Source organism: Lonchura striata, chromosome 6, assembly GCF_046129695.1.
Source record: "Lonchura striata isolate bLonStr1 chromosome 6, bLonStr1.mat, whole genome shotgun sequence".
NCBI classification, from domain to species: Eukaryota; Metazoa; Chordata; class Aves; order Passeriformes; family Estrildidae; genus Lonchura; species Lonchura striata.
The window spans coordinates 46,537,981-46,557,078 of record NC_134608.1 but is presented as its reverse complement, the minus strand read 5'-3'; the positions used below and the strand labels follow the sequence as shown (position 1 = coordinate 46,557,078).

Below are 19,098 nucleotides of genomic sequence, written 5' to 3'. Positions count from 1 at the left end.
AATCCCACTGATGAAGGCCCGGTGTCCCCCGTGTCCCCATGCAGGTATCCCTCCCTCTTCTTCCCACACAACAGCTCTGCTACTGGCACATTCCTACACATTTCAGTTTCCCCATCATTCCCTAAAGAGCTGCCCAGCTTCTTCACAGCAAGAATTCCTTTCTCCCTACACCTATCTAGGAGCCAGGGAGTTGAAGCAAAGTGGTGCTGCAATAGCCCCTGGAGGCAGCAGTTATCTCCCAGGCAACAAACTGTGCCCAAACCATGTTCTGGCATCAACCACACACTCCCCCACCCCACAAAAAATGTTCTTCCCCTTCAAAGCACCATCCAGCCCTCCCAAGTGCTTCAAGCTCCTTGTTCCCAGCTCAGCACTCAGGAGGTCAAGACAAAAATACTGGAGTAGCATCTTCCCTGCTGAGACACATCCTGGCAAGCTTCAGGAAACATCAAATGCAGGCAGAAAGGAAGGCATCCCACAGAGCTGGGCAGAGCCCCCATATCCTGATCAAACTGAATATTACACCCACAACACGCAGTTCGGGGAATTTTAAAGCTACCCCTGGTGCTGAGAAAATCCAAGCATCACCAAGAGCATTGCTTGAAAATGCAGTAACGCATTGTAGGGGCCCTGCAGGTGCCTCATGGGTGCCAGGATAGAGTGCTGTAGGTGGCAAGCACCTCATCACATATAGCAGGCCAAAACACAGCACTGTGCAAGATTCATTTCAGATCTCGTATTCTGGCTTCCCATGTTAATGGCTCCACAGACGATAACAAAGCAAAAATCCCATCCTACAGAGTAAATAATTAGCTCTATCCCATGGTCAAATTTTCTGACTTGTTTTCATCCCCTGAGCTTTTTCATCCTCAAGATTCAGCCCCCTTTTCCCACAGGATTATTTGTATTTCAAACTCCATGGCACTGCAGAGACGTACAATTAGAGACACTGGTTTATCTGTTGCTCGTGCAGCAGCCATGCTCTGAAGCCCCTCTTCTGGACCAGGTCCTCGTTGTGCTGGGAAGCAAAGGGGTGTTGTAGCATGTAAGAACACTGTCCTTTCTCCCCAGGAACAGAACACAGCTCACTTCTTAGTGGCACTCCAGATTCAGCTACATGCCAGATTAAAAAGACAAGAGCAGCAGTGCTTCCACTCACATCCATATGCCCACACACAACATCCCAGGGCACCACGTCCCAGCCAGGCACCAGAGCCCAGCGTGGGGACACCACTGCAGCAAGCCACCACAGCACCCAGTGTGAGCAGTGTCAGCCACCAGGCCCAACAATCCAGTTCCAAGGAGCAGCACAGCTGCTTTACAGAGAGGCTGATTTGTAGGTCAATTAAACAGCCATATTCTTTTGTGAAACACTTCAGGCTCGATAAATAGAGGGAGAGTAAAATTCCAGGAGGAGCAGATAATGAACTGAATGAATCGACATGACAGGTGCTGGATCCCTATCTTATTTATAGGAATTCATTAGAAGGATAAGGAGAAAGAGATCGTGATAACAAGATAAAGTGGCTCATGTTTGGAGAGGACTTTAGAAAAATACAAAGCCTTGTGGGCCTGTGGGGGATCATCGCTGTAAGCTTGCTACAAAGGGAAAAATATTTCCCTGGTGATATCCTGATAGAGAAACTATGCTGGACAAGGGGAGTGCCTGGGCACACGGGCCAAAGCAGGGAAGGTAGATAGCCCGGCAATTGCCCATTCTTCTCATACCTTTCCCAGGCAATTACTCAGCCCCTCGTGCTCTGCAGTTGCAAGGCCTAACCCTGGGCTCTTTTCAGCCTCCAGCTTTTCACATGTCAATGGAAGGTCCCTGCCTGCACCTTCTGCAAAGCCACTGAGGAAGAAGGAGGGCTAATTTTTCCAGCCCACCTCCTGGCTGGGCAGAGGTGAAAGATGTTTCTGTGAGTGCTGGCTCAGTGCTTCAGCCTCCAGGTGTCTCCAACGTGTCCTAGTGATCCCAAGCACACCAAACCACTCCAGAGCACTGCGTGCAATAAGCCTGACAACAGTCAGTGGAAAAGCCATTTCATGCAAATCTGACTCCTGGGACTGATATTCAGGTGATGCTTCACCCATGGGCCCCTTTGTCTAAAATGCTGGGGTTTTGTATCAAGCACAAGGCAGGATGCTTAAAGCATTGAGACTCAGCTCTTCAACCCAAAATCCACAAGCCTTACACCAATTTCAGCTCAGGAACCCTTAACCCAGCTGTTGGACAGCTGGCAAGCAGCTCCTGTAGCTGAGCAATGCTCAGAGAAGGTAATTCCCTGGTTATCCCCGCTGTCGCCCTGCAGCAGGAGCAGCCAGGTAAATCCTGACACCACACTGATATCCCCAGTGCTCATGAATATGGCTCTGAGCAGCTGTTTCCACTGCCTGCTCCAGCTCCCCAAAGCACTCAGACACACCAGAATAGCCCAGGCCCTGCACAGTGTAACCACTCTGTGGCAGTCACCTTGGGACAGCAAAAAGCAGAGCACAGCAATCTTGACAGCAACTTATCTTCAAGCCAGGAGCCTCGGGCCATTCACTAAGGAAGCTCCTTCCTGCAGCCAAGGTGGCAGGACTTGCAGAGCCAGCCCCACAGCTGATCTCAGGAACTCCAGGAGAACAATACAGCTGCAAAATAGGCTATGGAGGAGCGTATGGAGCAGATCCTGCCTGTTCCACTGTTGAATCCAGTGAGCATAAGTGAGGCTTTTTGTGAGCAAACCATGGAAATCCCTCACACCCTGCTCCACTCCTCATCTGTAAAGCAGGACTGGAAAACACAGCCACAAAGCTAAACCACAATCAGGTTAGGTGTAATAACCCCACTCAGGAAACTTGTCACCTTGTAAAAAAGTCCCTTTGAGTCTCTGGGACACCAAAAGTCCCTTATCCAAAGCAGAAGGAACTTGGAGATGTCACTCAGGACAGGAAAACACCCTGGTTTAGGCTGTGCTGAAGACAGTTCTTTGGACACCTCTTTTCTCTGCATGAAGCACATGTGCTTTCCCTTGCTCCCCGCAATCTGTCACCCTGCAAAATAAATTGCTACCCAGCTGCAAGCAGGCAATTCCCACCCCAGTTCATTTGCCTGGCCCTCTTCAGTACCAGCTGGTCCCAAATCTGAGCTCCTCTTTGACTTCTGCACAGCCACAGAGGTTTCCCTACCCGTCACAAGCTGCCGGCAAAGCCCTGCTCTGAAACAGGGACGTGTAACTCAGATCCCAGTCCCCCTGGGCCGAGACCAGGGAATGGGTCCAACAGGCCAAACAAAAGATGCACCGAGAGGAGTCAGCTTCTCCTGCCCATTTTCCACCCCAGGGGCCTGTGCAACCAATGGGAGCTTTCTGCCAACTTCCCTGGGTCCAGAAGGGCAGAAAGTGGCAAGGACTGGATGGGCTGTAGGCACCCATTTATCTTCCAAGGCAAGAAACTTATTGAGAGATGAGGTTTAGAGGCTGCATTAGGAATGAAAGACATCCCAAACTGACTGGAAAATACCTGGTGAAATAAACCCCATCAGGCCATCCTCCACATCTCAGCTGGAAACCAGCAGTCACAGTGAGCACAAGGGAGCCAAAGGCACCCAGGAGGCAGAATGTGAGTCCAGCACTGCCTAATTCCATCTCTAACCCATGCATCTGCTCAACTAAATATGAAAAGGTGAGAAGTGCCTCTCTTCAGCCCGGTCAGGGCCATCAGCATGGCACACCACCATCATCCAGAGATGGATCACAGAGACCCATGGAGGGAAGCAGCAATTCCAGCCCCCAGGGAAGAGCACGGTGACCGCATGGCAGGGAATCTCAAAGCCAGCAGACAATGTAGCCGTCCTCCCGGGCTCAGCGCCGGCTGACAAACGGGAATAAGCCCAACTGAGCCATCCACCTCCCTGCCCTGGCAATTATACTCGGAGAGAAAGCTTCAAAGCACTATTGTGATCAATTAAATCGAAAAAAGAGCAGTGTCAGCTTGCAGCCCTGGGAGGATCCAGCCCTTTACTGATCTCTGAATTAAAAACGCGCATCACAGCGTGCACAACGTACAGTCCCTGCGGAGAAAAAAAGAAAAACCCTTTTTCTAGGCAGAAGCGTTCAGCACTCAGGAGACACAAAAAGCCACGTACTGAGACATCCCTTGCAGGGAGAGGGAAAAGCAGCGGCTCAGGTGAGTGTCACAGTACAGTTGTGCTCAGTTATTTCAGTTGGGAGCTCCTGGAAAAGCCATCAGTAAGTTCAAATCTGCTTTTCTCATCCAGCTTTAGGGGAGGAGAGGGAGGTTTATCTATTATCCTTCCTTCCAATGCATGGGGGTAAGGACGAAATTCCGCCGATTTAAAGGGACACGAAGATGGTCGGTGCGAAACGCGCTCCCTCTCCCCCGCGGCGCGCCCCGCCGCGCCCCGGGGCGCGGGCACATCCAGCGGGAGCCGGGAGCGGAGCCCGCGGGCAGGTGGGCGCTCACCTGATGAGGTTCTGCAGGCCCTGCTTGCTGGAGTTCCTCCTCAGGATCGCGCTGGTCATGGTGGCCGAGCCGCGGCGGGCAGGGTCCCGCTGCCGCCCCCTCCCCAGCGCCGCAGGCAGCCGCCCGGCACTGCGCGCTCCCGCGGCCCCCTCTCCGCCTTCAGGAAGTTCTGCAGCTGGTTTCCTTTTGTTTCTGCTAGCCCCCCCCCTGCTCCACACCCCCGGCTCGTCTCCTCCACCTCCACCTCCTCCTCCTCCTCCCCCTCTGCCTCGTGGAAGTGTCACGGGAGAATCTCTGGGGGCGCAGCCGCCGCCGGGCCCCCCAGCACAAAGCCCGGCGCTCCCCTCTCCCCTGCCAGGGGGAATCTCTCCTGCCTTTAACTCTCCTCTCCCTCCTTCATCTTCTCTAGCCCCCTCCTCTCCCCCGCCCTTTTTTTTTTCTTTTTTTTCCCTCTCCCTCTCTTTTTTCCCACCTTTCCCACCGTTTTTCTGATTACACAAAGCAACTAGGGAGCAGGCATCCAGGTTGGCAACTTGCACTCGGTGGGCTGTAAATCACTGCTGCTCCATTCACAGCAGAAGTCTTGCGTGAAGGGCTCACCTCCAAACAGTCCCTGCACGTCGGAAGGTGAGCCAAGAGTCAGATTAACACGAAAGGGGCTTAGCACTGGGAAATGCCACACCAGAGGAAAACGTTCTCCTGGGATGGAGACAGCAGCAAGATTTTGGAGGAAGCCACAGAGCTGCAGCCCCTGCTTCTGCTCTCAGACATTGCCCCCTCACCAAGTCACCCGTGCCTCAGTTTTCCCAGCCATCAAACTGGCCAAGAGGCAAAAAAAATTGGCTAAATTTGTCTTATCTCCATGAAACACTGATATTTCAGGAGATAAAAGAAGTGCATGAGTGTTTGATGAAGGACTAAGATTGCCACCTGCTAAAACAAAATGCCCATCTGCCACACATTCAGATGGTTGTTCTTCATGCTGCCTCCTCATGGGAGTAGTCTTGGGAGGAAAAAACAAAAGAGTCTTTCTCCCTAAACTGCATCTCCTGGTCCACATGTGCTTTTTGGGTGAAAAGAAAACCTCTACTATGCCAAACCAACAGGTGCCTGGACTTGTACCTAGCAAGTTCCAGCCCTGCCTTGTACTTGCACATTATGGTGCTCATGGCATGGCCTGCCCATGTTCCCCAAGGTTAGTGGGAATATTCCTCTGGCTGTCTGCAAAATGGGAGCAGTTGTGATGGAACCACTCTGCTGAGACCCTCACCTTCCTTCTGCTTTCATTCCCTCTCATCTCATTTACATGTGTCCTTTCTTCTGCAGAAATGTTTCTTGATGCCTCATAATCTGAAATGGGGAAGTTGCCCATAAAATACACCAAGAAATCTCAGTTTAAAAAAAGGAAGTACCTGCCCTCCCTTCCACTGTCTCTTCATTTCAAAACAGCTTGTTTTTTTTTTTTCCTGTGGGTATTTACTAAGCATCACCTAAGTGATTATGAACAACAAAATCCACAAAGTGCAGACATTGATGCTGGCCTCACTCTGTGGGCTGCTCAGATGATATCACACTGCATATTTTTCTTCCTAAATTCAGTGAGAAGATGCAAGAGATCCACCACAAAAGATCTCTTGCTGAAAAAAATGTTTGTTCCAGCCCTGCAAGTGCTTGCAGGAGTAATTAGGTTTAAGCATGTGAGCATTCCTATTGACTTCACCACAATTGGCCAGAGTTGAAATGAAGTGTGCATCTACAGGGTTTTGTTTTTGGAGAGAATGGGCCCAAACCTGCCACTGGCTCCCATGGTCCAAGCCAGGCAAGGAGGCAACTTGAAGGAGCCCTGTCAGGCAGAGATGTATCTCACATGGGCCAGCAGCAACCTCGGGCTGAATGAAATCACTGCAAGCATTCTTCACTCAGGCAGAGATGCCAGAGAATCCTCAGGGAGCTGAGGAGGGGCAAGGAGGAATGCAGTCTCTGTCACCGGGAGAAGGCAGGAGCCTCCTGGAGGTAACGGGAGGCTGCTACCTGTGGGAGGCGAAAAGTCTGTGTGTAAATGGGCAGAGGAAAAGCTGTTAATTCCCCCAGCAAGAGAGCCTTGGCTCCACACCGGGTTTGACTCCCCCAGGATGCCAGCATGAGCTCCTTGTCTTGAAAGCACTTGGCAGACTTCCACCCAGGTTCCAACACTGACTGCCTCTCAGAGATGGGGCTTTCAATGAACAGGGCTGACAGAAGTCATGCTTGGATGATGAAATGCAGGACTGGGGAGAGGTCATGACATTAGCTCTTGCTGGTCTAAGGTGCTAAGATAATATGGAAACACCAGAAGAGAGGCAGTGAGGAAAGGGGTCCCTTAACTGCAACAGGCAGCAGGCTGAGCTCTGTGTTGCTCCCAGGGAGAGAAATTCCTGGTACTGAACTCTGTCTGGAAAAATCTTTCAAGGTGGCTGGGCCACTGAAACTCTGGAGAAGGCTTCCTGCCCTTCTCCTGGCTTTCATCTTTGAGAAAGATATTAGATATGACAAGAAAACTCATCCTTCCTCCAGCATAAGCAGGGTCCTGCAGGACCACAGCAGGAAGAGAACAGGGCAGGACCCACAGCTTGCAAGAAAGGGAATGGACAGAGTCACTATCCCCATCTCTGTGAGGCAGGGAGCATTTAAACCCACTATTCAAAAGCACAAAGGCCATGCCCACAGAGAAACCCCACAGCACTGCCGTAGAGTGCAGAGGTACCTTGGGTCCCCTCTCCTCTCCTGCCCCTCACTGCCACGTGCATCAGTCTGAGTCATGCCATGTGTCCAGGAGCAGTAAGGTCAGCATCAGTCCCACAGCTGCTTGGATCCTTTCACAGAAACAACCCCCCTGATCCCACCAGGAAGTGGGTAGGAGTACAGTGGACACAGGAAGAAAAAAACCAAAAATTAATTCATCTGTTATTTTTTGGCACAGTTTAAGCTAGGAGAACCAGCATAAATCTCTGCAGAAAAACACCACCCCAGTAAAGGAACTGGAGCACACAGGAGCACATTGTGTGGCACTGGAGTTCCCCAAAGCTCTTCCCAGCAGCAGGGAAGGCAGAGAAGGTGAAATGCTGTCAGAGAGAGTGGGTCTGCCTCCATCACTGTGGGAAGGAGGGCTGGAGTCCCAGAGAGATAGGGCTGCACCAGTTCCCGTTAATTACACAATCATTCTGCTATGTAGCACTAGTTGCAAAATCCGCTGAAGGCTCACACATGGTCAAGGGGAAAAAAAAAAGGAAAAAAAAAAAAAAAAAGAAAGAAAGAAAGAAACAAAAATACCCTAGCCCTGCTAGTGAGCATACATCTCAATCTTTTCTCTCCAATACTGCTGGGATGTTGGCCACTGTCAGCATAAGACCCAAAGCACAGTCACTGCAAGGGCCAGTCCTTTACAAGTGCCACCACCTGCCAGCATGGTTTCCAGAGGTCCATGCCTGCATGTCAGTGGTGGGATCCCACCCTGAGAAGATATTCTCACAGGGACAGCCTCACATCTTCAGTAAGGACTAAGAGCTCTATCTCAGCTGGAGACCATGTGCCTCCACCAGCAGCCCCTAGGAATAGATGGGGGGTGGTCTCTGGTTTTCCTTTGAAATGATGCATCTTCCCCTCTGCCATCCCAAACCTCTCCCCCTATCCTGACATCCCAGCAGCCTCTCCTCACCAGGCACGTGCATCCACCACTTGGAAAGCAGCCTGGCTGGCATCAGCATTTGCCCAGCTCCCCAGGAGCCCCAGTTCAGGGAAAAGGGGCTGGTACATTGGTACATCAGCTGCACAGATGGTGTGGTTTACATGCTGGCCTGTGGGGTAGGGTTTGCCCACCTCACCTGCACCCTGAATTCCCACTTAACTCAGTCCACCTTACTCTGCCAGCACTCACTTTCAGGCAGCCAAATCCAGAGACCAAGACAGGTAAACAAGAGATAATCCTGAGGAGACAGAGGACTAGGAGCCAAAAGCAGCACATTGTCTCCTTCCCACCAAACAGCTCTTTGCAAGCAGCAAAGTGTGCTGCCAGGAGGGCAGGGCGCCCCACCTCTGCAGTTAGCTCAGGGGGCAGGGCAGGGAGTCCAGTCCCAGTGATGCTCCCCAGCAAGCCTTCCTCTGTCCTGGCATGAGTGAGGAGAGGATATTCCCAAGGCAATGCTCGACCCCATGGGTGTTCAGGGAGGGGCTGCTGTAGGCAGGAGCCAACTCTGTTGGCTCAGAGTTGTTGCCAGGCCAACGTGCTCAGAGGAGCACCATGAAAAAAATGTATAATTGTAGGTCTAAACAGCCAGCAAACACTGTGTTGTACTAAGTCTGAAATATTTGGCATGGGATCAGTGATGACTTTCTTCCTCTGATATCCAAAGAGGCAGAAATGAGAGGGAATAGGAAGCTGGGTCTAGAAGGAGCATCCTTCTTCCTCTACCCCACCACCACCTCTCACCCTCACACAGAATGGAAAACAGACACTCCCTGGGGAATTCAAGGGGTACATCCATAAACCTAAAATCACTAGGTTTCATAATGACGTTTGCTTCATTTATCAGTGAGAGGGGAAGGTGCAAGTCACAAGCCTTATAAGAGAAGATGTTTTTGCCCCAGGGGTGATAAACACAAGGACAAAGGATGGATTTAAAAAGCAGGGGAAGGAGAGAAGCATTACCAGGGCAGCCCAGCACAGTTAAAAGAGATCTGGGCTCCTGTTGCACCAAGGGCTGGGCAAACAGCAAGGACCACCTGAGCCACTGTGGTGAGCCACCCTCCAGGTTTCCCAGATCAGAGCCAAGGCCAAGTGACCCAGCCAAGCCCTGGAGGAGTGCAGCTGGTCCAGCATGTCGAGCCAGCAGCATTACTGATACTGTGCACTGCTATCTATATATTATGTTAAATTAACAAAGCCATTGGGAAAGAGACAGGAAGACAAAACAATGGCTGCAGATAAGACACTCCCATCCCACACAGGAGGGTCATTACAGGACAAGAGGAGAACTATTGGCCCTGAGGAGGCAGGCTTCATCTCTTAGGGATGCTTGTCTACCATGAGGCCAAGAAGCAGGACAAAGGACTCCAGCCAGGATGGATAAGATACAGGCAGCTGCTGCCAAGAGATTGTCTTCCCCCAGCAGACACTGCAGGAAAAAAGCCTTTTTATAGCATCACATTGCTTCGTCATGAGTCTCTGCTGAATGAATGTGAATTTTGAATGTCTATTTAAAATCAATGGAGTGGTCTTTGCTTTGACTAGGTGGATTAGATGGACACTGGGCAGCTGAAGACACCTTCAGGCATCTCCCATGCCAGGTATAAGAGGTGCACTACCATTAAGGGAGGCACCACCTTTCTTCAGCAGGTGGCATCTGTGTGACACGTTTAAGCATCGCCCAAAGCCGTGCAGCACATTTTGTGGATAGGCCTGTAGGTGAGTTCATGAGTGCACGAGTGCAGCCCTATGTCGAGCCATGCTGCTCAGCTGACCACACAGCTTTCAAGAAGTAAAATACAGCTTCTGCCCAATATAAACTTATTAGCTCATCTGCAGCTGGCTCCAGGCTCTGATGCAGCACCGTGTTGTGCAACACAAGCAGTTTTAGCAACCATTAATCTCCGCTTTACGCTGCCAGGCTGTCACTCCAGCTGGGGTCAGGGGAGACTAAAGGGATAAGAAGGAACTCCCAAGCACCATCAAGTAGCTCCTTGTCCCAGGGAAAGGCATCTAATATCAGCTTGCCCATATCCACCCATGCTTCCCTAGCTGAGCTGGACAAAAGACAGGAGCTGTTTTGAAAGGGCTGGCAAAAGCATCATCATGTATTCAGAGAGCTTGAAGACACATGGCTCCATCAAGGGGGAATAGTCATTAATGCTCCAAAGTGGGGCCCAAAGAAAAGCTGAGAGGAGCCTTTCTGCACAAAGGGCAGCTAACCTTGTATGCAGGAAGATGGCAACTGGAATGCAGAAGCAGCAGAAGAGACAAATGCCACCCCCAGGAAGAGGTCCCACCAGAGCAGGGGTGCACAGCCTGTGCATCACAGTAGTCTGCCCTTCAGGACAGCTCAGCTTGGGCACAATGCTGTCAGCTCCTCTTATGGGAAACTATGAGACATCTGCAAGGAGGCACTTATTTCAAAAGGAAATTATTATTGTCATCAATTTTACTGGGAGAGAACTCTGCCCCTCCTAAATACCTGGCAGCCATGATTGTTTAGGGTCTGTCAATAATTCAGAGTTTGTCAATGCTAATGGCTCCAAAGCAAGCTTGCATTGGAAAGAAAACTGCTTCTGCAGCAGAAAAGCACAAGCATGCACGAGCACAGAAGAAGAGATCATATTTTCCAAGCTATCTGGCAAGGACTTGATAAAAGGCGCTGTACAAACTGTCTAGTCAGCTGCAGCAAGCAACAGATACCTAGAGCTGGGAGAGAGGCTTCCTTAGTAATGCAGAATGAATTCCTAACAAAAAAAAAAGTCTGTTTTCAAAATAAGCACATAAGCAAAAGAACTGAAGACCTCCAGCGGAAGCAAACTGGCAGAGTTTTCTCTATGGCAGGCAGAGGGATGGTGCTGACATACACTGTCAAAAGCATTTGGGCCTGCATGTCAGTTTAATAGCAAGAGAAATCCAAATAAACTGAGCTCCAGCAAATCTGAGTCTTGCACTTCTCAGATCAATTGCTTGCAGATTGCCCCAAGCTTTCAGACCACTGGATGGAAGTCACCAATTAATCCAATAGAAGCCCTCTGACTTCCATTTGTATTCATCAATAAATCCAGCTGGGTTTGCTCATGTATCTTCCTCTTTATCCATGTATTTTGGACAGTTACCAGATGCACCAGGCTGCTGGCCACCACCACTGCTCATGTGAGACAGGCTGAACCCAAGTGGTTCCTGGGTTTGACACTCCTGTGTATGACTGAATATGGAGCTGTGCTGCCAGACCCAGCAGCCCATCCCAGGAGGGACTTACTTAAAGTAGCAAATAACAGAAGGTATTTTGTCCTGCCTTGCTGCAATTTCTCCTGCAGGGGATGGGGGCTGCAGGAGTGGAGCCCCCAGAAAGGCACTGGAGACCTGCCCGTGAGAAAGACAACTCTGAGTGCCAAAACCTGGGATTAAGACACTTCAAAGGCTGCCTCACACATCTGGTGTGTGTTAGGACGGATGCACTGGCAAGGAAAACATACACGGGCTCCAAGTGGGGCTGGTTAACCCACTCGTGACTGAGCCTCTGTGGAACATGTAGACAGGCTGAGGACTCAGAGACACCTGGCCAAGCCTCAGGAGAGCTGGGATCAAATCTCACTAGTGGCCTGTGCTTCCTAGCTGATTCTGGGAAATCAGGGAGCCATCCAGGTGCCTAAACACAGGTGTCAAGTGTGGGATGCCTTGGGTTAGCTAAAACAGCTGCCAAGGCCTGGCAGATGTCACACAGGTCCAATAGGAAACCGCCTCTTCTGGGCACCAAACCCACAGTGGGTGAGTTTGCAGTCAGGGCATCCCTTCACCCTCCTGAACACCTCAGCTTCAGCTGTCTGGCCTTGCAGCAGAGAGAACCAGTCCTCTATCCCTGAGGCAGCAGCCACAGGCTTAACCACAGAATACCCACCATGGTGACACCCTGACCTTGGCTGGGCACTGTGGGTGCTCCTCTAGTACTGATCATACCAAATTCATGTCATGCAGGACAGCTGCTTTCCCAGAATGTGCAGTACCTCCTAGGTGCTATTTTTTGACCCATACTAGATGGGCATGATCCAGAACATGACCTGGGTAAAGAGGCCTGAGCCCCTATCATACATGCCTGTGTTTTCCTTTCACTGATGTACATCCCCAAGGCTTCTCCTCATGAAAGGCTTTAGAACAGAACCATATAATGAAGATCCATTCCCCACACATTTGGCTTCAAAGGATGCCAAAAACTCAGCCTGATCAGGAGTTTATTGGACTCATTAAGAGAACAGGACCTGCAGCTACAGGAGGTCCAAGCTGCTGTGCAAGTTGGGGGAGCAGAGCCCTCCCTCACCTGTTCCAGGTGAGCAGCACCATCCCTCCCAGGCAGGTTTGCAAGGCTGGACTGTGCCAGGAGAGCAGCATGGGGAGGATGAAGTGAGAGCACCAAATCCTTGTGATGATCCCTCTGAGCACGACCACAGGTTTGCAGTCAGTCAGAGCCAGATTACGCTCTCAGGAGCCTGGTGGTCATACCAATCCCTCCTGGAACCTGAGCAACAACTTTATTTGGGTCAGGATTCCCACCCCCGCTCAAAGAAAAAGCTGTTCCCAAGAAAAACATGACACTGAGGAGATCTCGGAGCACCTCCTGGCCAGGTGGTCTGTCCAGATGTGAGTCAGTGTCCTGACTGAAGCAGCAGCCAGGCTGGATGAGTGCCTAGCTGGGAGCAAACCCAGCTCTGAAGAGAGCACCAGGGCAGCAAGGAGCCAGCTGAGCCCCCAGGCAGACCCCACAGTTGGGCACGTGGGTCACAGGGGTGACAGATGCAAAGGGGGATGCAGGCAGAGCATTAGTCAGGGCTGGATTAGCAAGGTCGTTGAAGGTCAGAGCAGAGGGGCCCAGGATCCCCAGGGCATACCAAGGTTAAGCACTTCCCTGCTGCACAGCCAACCCTTCCAGTTATCGCAGGGTTTTCAGATTTGGGGAAAAGCCCTAAACCCTCTGAAGTAAGTTCACCTTACAAAATCCAGGGGCAAAGGATTCCCACAAGCTTCAGAGCCAGACTTCACACCAAGAGTTTTTAAAAAGCCAGCCTTTCAGCCAGGAGAGAGTCTTCTGTGTTTTAAAAAGGAAAGTGCAATTCAAATGAAGTGCTAGGCAATCCCCTGCTTTAACACACACTCCTCCAAACCCATAGCTTTACAGAGCAAAATAAGCCTGGAGGCAAGGCAAGGCAAGCCAGGCTTAATTTATTTTTTTTTCCTCAAGGAGAAAAGGACAGTGAAAGCACCTGATACCTCCTATAATTAGAGACAGTTCTTTATCCCTAATGCCACTGCCAGACCACCTATATCCAATTTGGAAGCCAGAAGTATAACCCAGCTTCATTAAATAATCCATCTGGTCCTCCCCTGTTAATTTCCCTACTATTTTTCCACTTTAATGAGCCCAGCTGGGTCAAACTGTGACCAGTTACTCCTGAGCAGGGATCAGCCATCCCTTCATTCTACCCCCAAGGAATCTGGTGCACTGAGGGGTCCAAAAAGTCTCCAAGTATCAGTTTTCCCAAACAACCTCCTTCCAACCATGGGTATACTTAGCAACAGCAGTCATTTCAGCAAAGACCCTTAAGACTCCTCTAAGGATCTGGAGAATTCAAGACAGCTGGGGATGGCCGTGGCAAGGAAAAGCCTGGGGCTTGCTGGCACAGCAGAGCCTCTCCCCAGGCAGTGACCATACATGGGCTGCCTGCCCTGCAGCTCACGGGGAGGAAAGCCCCAGGAGGATGGAGACAAGGGAATTTGGGAAAAGCCAATCTGCCTCCCAGGTGCAGATATCCTGCACAGCACAGCCCAAGGGACGTGCCCAGCCATGGCTGTAGGAACTAAGGGCAGGAGTTACCTGTAAAGCTCCAGAGCTTTACAGAGAGCTCCGAGTTGCAGACCCTGAACATACTGGGCTCCCAGCCTCTCCCCATCAAGGCAGGACAGCCCAAGCAGCCACCTCTCCAGAGCTTTTTGCTTATTTGGGAAGACTCACACCACAGCAGTTTCCATATAGCTATTCCAGTTCATGGAAGAGAGCATAACACAGGTCTGGTTTAAGCAGTGTTGCACCTGCATCAGCAGGACTTTGCCAGTATGTCCCAATCTGTACGAGGAAACAGAGTAGGCTGTGTTCAAATTAATATTTCTAGAACCTTTTCTACTGCATGCTCCTATATACACTGAGCACAGTTAAATAGACAAGGTCCATTGTCTAGGGAAACACAGCACCAATGTTTTTCTCCTGACATCTCCCACTGTGCATTACACCCAAGAGCCTTGGGATTTACTTTCCTGACAGTTCTATCACAAGATTGGTTGCTCTGACATCCATCATGCTTTAGGTTGTCCTTAGAGCCTTGGCCTGCCTCCATCCATATATGGGTCAGATTGAAAAGAGCTTTTTCATCAAGGAGAGGAGATCAGGGAGATAAGCTAGCCACAGGGTGAAAAAAGGTAGACCCAAACAGCAAATAAACACTTCCTTCCTCCATTTTGGGAGTGGAAATCACCAGAGTCTAGCAAGTGTTTAAACGGTACAAGGAAAAGCAAGAGAAGTTGAGAGCTGCACATGAAACTAATGATACAAATTGTAAGAGAAAGTAACTCTTCATATTTTTGAAACAGAGGAACTAATTTCTGCTCACTATTTTTGCCATAAATTTTCATTAAGATTCTAGAACACAGCTAAAGAGGAAAGGATGTGCTGCCCTACTGTCAGTGTTCACACTCTTTTTAAAGTAGGCTGTAAGGGTCTGCCTGCTACAGAACCGACAGAACAGACTCCTCCAAACAGCCTTTTATTAGCTGAAACTCCATCAGGAAACAGAAAGGGAACAAACTGACCCAGCCCCACCAGCAAACCCCGCCAGTGGCCCTGCAGCAAGAGGGGAGCAGGAAGGTTTGCTTGCCTTGGCCATGCACAGCAGCTGCTCCTTGCTGCTGCAAGGTGAGCTGAGCCTGCAGCAGAGGCACAGCCAGGCAGGAACACTGCTGGGAATCACATCGATCCCGCTGCTGAGGAAACCCCTGTCCTCCCTCAGCAGCCAAGGCTTCCCCTTTGTTTCAGCAGCAAGTCACGTACAGAGATTTCCAGCACATTTTGAAGCTTCCAGTCAAATCTTCAGCCGAGGCTAATTGCTGTCAGGTGTCAGCAGAAGCACTTACTGCAACCACTGATGACAGGAGATGACACACCTTTCTCCTCTCATTGTCACTCAAGGGGCTTTTTTCCCCCCATCAACATCAGCTATGCCAGCTCTCAGAAGCCTTGGGGAGAAATGCTAATGTGAGCTTTGAAGCTGGAGGTGAAAAATCAGGCAACCTCCTAAGCTCCCTGGATGCTCAGCCTGAATCCAGTCCAAATCTGAGTACTTGTGGGTGATGCACTTTGGCCAAGCTTATCTATCTGCCTCCACCACAGACAGATATGGTCTCTGCTACTGATCTGTCTTCTTTTAACCCTCATGGACAGCTGTCTGTATTCAAGTGAAGAGACCCCAAATTTTACAGTCTCTGCTGATTAAGCAATAAAGCAGAGCAGAGGCACAGGGAGATATATAATTTTACAGCAGCCAGCCTGAAACATTGCCAGGTTACTTCGGCTGGTGACATAGGGGATGCAGCAAGAAATTAGATGTGCTCAGAAAGGACAAGGCAGCTGATCTCCACATTAGAGAGGTCTTAGAGACGGGGCTGATTTCAGCTGCAGAGCAGCTCCAGGTCACCAGACCTCTCCCTTGAGCTTTCCTGCTTCTGGAGCTGGGGTTTCCACTCGATCAACCCCTTCCCAAGAGCTTTGAGGTTCCAAGGAGTTGAGACCTTTAGGAAATCTAAGTCTCATCCTAGCTGGAGAAGCTTGTCAAAAACCTGATGGAACATCTGACCTATTCCAGCCTCATGGGTCATCATTGTTCTGGTTGCACATCCTCCTTTCCCTCTGTGCCCCCCCCCCTCCCCCAGCTTCCCAGCTGCCCAGTATCCTGGGACTGGAAGGCAGCTGTGGTGTCCCCAAGCCTCACCTCTCGTTCTCCTCAGGGGATTCATCTCCCACTTGGCTCACTCCTTCTGCACCCTCCTGGCACCCCTCCGAGTCTGACATCTTCTCCCCTGGTTGGCAGAGCAGCCCCACAGACAGCTCCAGCACCAGGGTGCTGCTGTTTCGCTTTTCCTGTGCTCAGCAGAAGTGAGCTGTGCCGGAAACTTCATGGGCTGAGGGTTTGGGGGGATGGGAGAAGGTAGAAGGAAGATGAATTTGGGTGTTTGTTTTGTTTCCTTTTAAAAACCATTGAGACTGATTTAAGATTTTACTTGTCGGTAGCTAAAAATTTGGAAGTCCTGGGCTAACCCAAAAGAAAAGTGGGCAGCACAGACATCCCCACCATGGCAGGGACAGGAGTGGACCACTGCCCCCCGTGCCACTCTGGTGACAGCCATCATCTCTAAACCACAGCACCCTACACTGTACCAGTCCCAGGCTGCTGCTGCAGGTGCTGCCAAGGTTTTCCTGTCTTTGCACCTCTCAGATCCCACTGGAGCCAAAGGGACTGCTTCTGCCCTGCAGATGCCACCCCCTCTCCCCCCATCTCAGCTCTTCCCCACAGCTTCCTGCTGATGCCATCATAGGTTGAGGTTCTGCAACTCCTCCTGGGGCTAGGATTGTTCTCTCTTTGTCTCTTCACCACTGGAGAAGGGCATGAGCATCTGCAGCTCTGGACAGGGACCAACAGCAGAGAGGCCCCCCACCTCCTCAGCACAGCCCCTGCCAAAGCCCCCCCATCCCCACCAGGACTGCCACAGTGAGGCAATCCTTGCTGGCACCATGGCATGAGTCGGGGTCTGGCCACCCAGGCAGGCAACACCCACCTCTCCCACCAAAGCTTTATTTACATCACTGCTGCCATGATGCAGCTCTTCACAAAACTAGAGAGAAATGGCACCCAGTCAGCGCCCCTGAGCCCGGCGGGGCAGTGGGGACAGCGGGGAGAGGAGGACAGCTGTGGAGATGCAGGTGCTTAGGACTCGCCAGCCTCAAACATCTTCTTCCTGCCCTCCATGCCAGACTTCTCCTCAATGTTCTTCCTCCAGTCACCGACATCACGGAGATCCTTCTCCTGGGGGAGGGAGGTTGCGTTGGTGTGAATGGCGCCGTGGTAAGAACCCACCCAGCCCGGGCCCCACACCAGTCCACCCATGGAAACCCCCATGTCAGCTGGAGGAACCCAGTTCCACCCATGCAATACATCTTTCTAAACTGCACCCTCCTGTTTCAACATCATGGGTGCCAGAGAAGGAAATACTGAGCAGGAAGAACATTATGGAGAAAGAGTCATTCTCAACTCTGTCTGTCTTGCGGGGAGGTGTGAGCCCTCAAGGGTGGGAGCTACTCCTGTTAGGGACAACAGGAAGAGGGAAGGATACCTTCTCAGTGTCCTCCTTCTTCACTTGCTTCAGGTTGGCTCGGAGGTCCATGCAGACCTTGTGCTTGGAGCCCAGCAGGGCCCGCAGCATGGCGTCAGCCGACATGCGCACCCTGCGCAGCGGCGGCCGCTTGAACTTGCCACGCAGGTCAAAGAGTTTCTGGCTCAAGTCTTCCAGCTGGGGGGGAAGAAATGAGGAGGGTTGGAGAGAGAGGAGGGCGTGGGTTTAATGAGATGGACCCAAGTGGCACAGGGAGGCATGAGGAATGGGCTGCAGACTCCCCTGAAGGATGGCTCCAGAGGAACTCACCTCCTTTGTAGTCTTCTGTAGCTTCACCTCTGTGTCATACCTCTCCTCATCCACTGACTCTATCTTGGCATGAAGCTTTTTGCACAGCTCCTGGGAAGAAAGCAAAGAGGGATATTGACTGCTAGGACTCACACTGACTCCTGACTGCTTTGGCTCTGAAAACCCTCAGTCCAGAACACTAGACAGGCTTAAGGTGAAGAGGAGCTTATCAGCCAGCTCCTAATCTCCATGCTACTGGCTGCACACAAATGCTGCCTCAACACATCCTTTAAAACACATCTTTCTTGCCAGCCAGACCCCTTTTTTTGGGAGAGAGACCCCACCTGCCTCTCAAGCCAGCTCCATGTTCATCTGGCTCCAGGGTAACACAGGTGAGGAGAGGGTCAAGATGGGAAGGCCAGTCTATATCCACCAGGCTGACTGACAGAGTCAAATATTTTCTGTTCCAGCACTGAAAGGGTTAAAGAAGCCTGTACCTGAAGTTCCTGCATGGATCCTGGGAGTGACAGAGGAGGGCAATGTTCTGCCAGGTAGTTTTGCTTCTCCACTTCTTTAGCAGCTGCTTCTTTTTCTATTTCAGTGACAGCAAGCTGGAGCATAGCACTCTGAAAGGCAGCAGGAGATGCATCAGTGCAGGATGGAAGCAAGGAAGGAGGGTAGGGGGGTCATTCCTCAGGGGAGTGGGAGTCCTGATGGAGAGGCAGCCTGGGGAGTTCCCATAAATACCATTTCCAAGCAAGGGATAAGATAGAGACCCAGTGAGCAGTGGGCTGGGAGATCTATGCTGTGCATCGTGGCCTCTTCTAGTAGGGAGAGTGCTGAGAGCTGCCTGGCTTGGGATGGGAGATGGGAAGGTTGGGACACACATCCCACAGCCACAGCAGTGCCACGTACCTTCAGGTGCTGCCGACGGGCAGTGGCTGCCCTCCTCTTTTTCTGCAAGTGGAAGAAAAGACAAGAGAAAAGAAGGTTACCAGGTGCCCATTCCCCTTTCCATTGCCCTTCCCCATGCAATGCCACAGTCCACCAAGGACCTGCAGCCCTGCCAGGGAGATTGCTCCATCTTGACACACAGTCTGTCCCCAGACCAGCAGCACTCAAGGAAGAGGCTCCCTGCTGAACCCAGCTTTGCCAACCTCAGGTATCTAAAATCTACAAAGTCC

The 19,098-nt window shown here is 51.1% G+C and overlaps 2 protein-coding genes across 3 annotated transcripts in view; both read right to left on the bottom strand.

The window, feature by feature from the left end:
• LSP1 (lymphocyte specific protein 1) overlaps positions 1–16,399 on the bottom strand; it is a 47,987-nt gene extending 31,588 nt beyond the window's left edge. The window contains exon 1 of one of the 2 annotated variants that reach the window (XM_021526725.3): positions 16,228–16,399. In XM_021526725.3, coding sequence (XP_021382400.2) covers positions 16,228–16,307 — 80 coding nt within the window. In that variant the 5' untranslated portion in view covers positions 16,308–16,399. Of the gene's footprint in view, positions 1–4,470; positions 4,883–16,227 lie in introns of those variants that run through there. The other variant, XM_021526726.3, reaches the window with a different exon arrangement.
• A 673-nt stretch (positions 16,400–17,072) lies between these two features.
• Positions 17,073–18,946, bottom strand: TNNI2 (troponin I2, fast skeletal type). The gene is made up of 5 exons (XM_021526739.3): positions 18,830–18,946; positions 18,412–18,540; positions 17,936–18,025; positions 17,627–17,803; positions 17,073–17,319 (listed from the first exon to the last, which is right to left on the bottom strand). The coding sequence occupies exons 2-5, from the start codon at positions 18,532–18,534 to the stop codon at positions 17,221–17,223; spliced, it is 489 nt and encodes a 162-aa protein (XP_021382414.2). The 5' UTR covers positions 18,535–18,540; positions 18,830–18,946; the 3' UTR covers positions 17,073–17,220.
• Between the last annotated feature and the right edge of the window lie 152 nt (positions 18,947–19,098).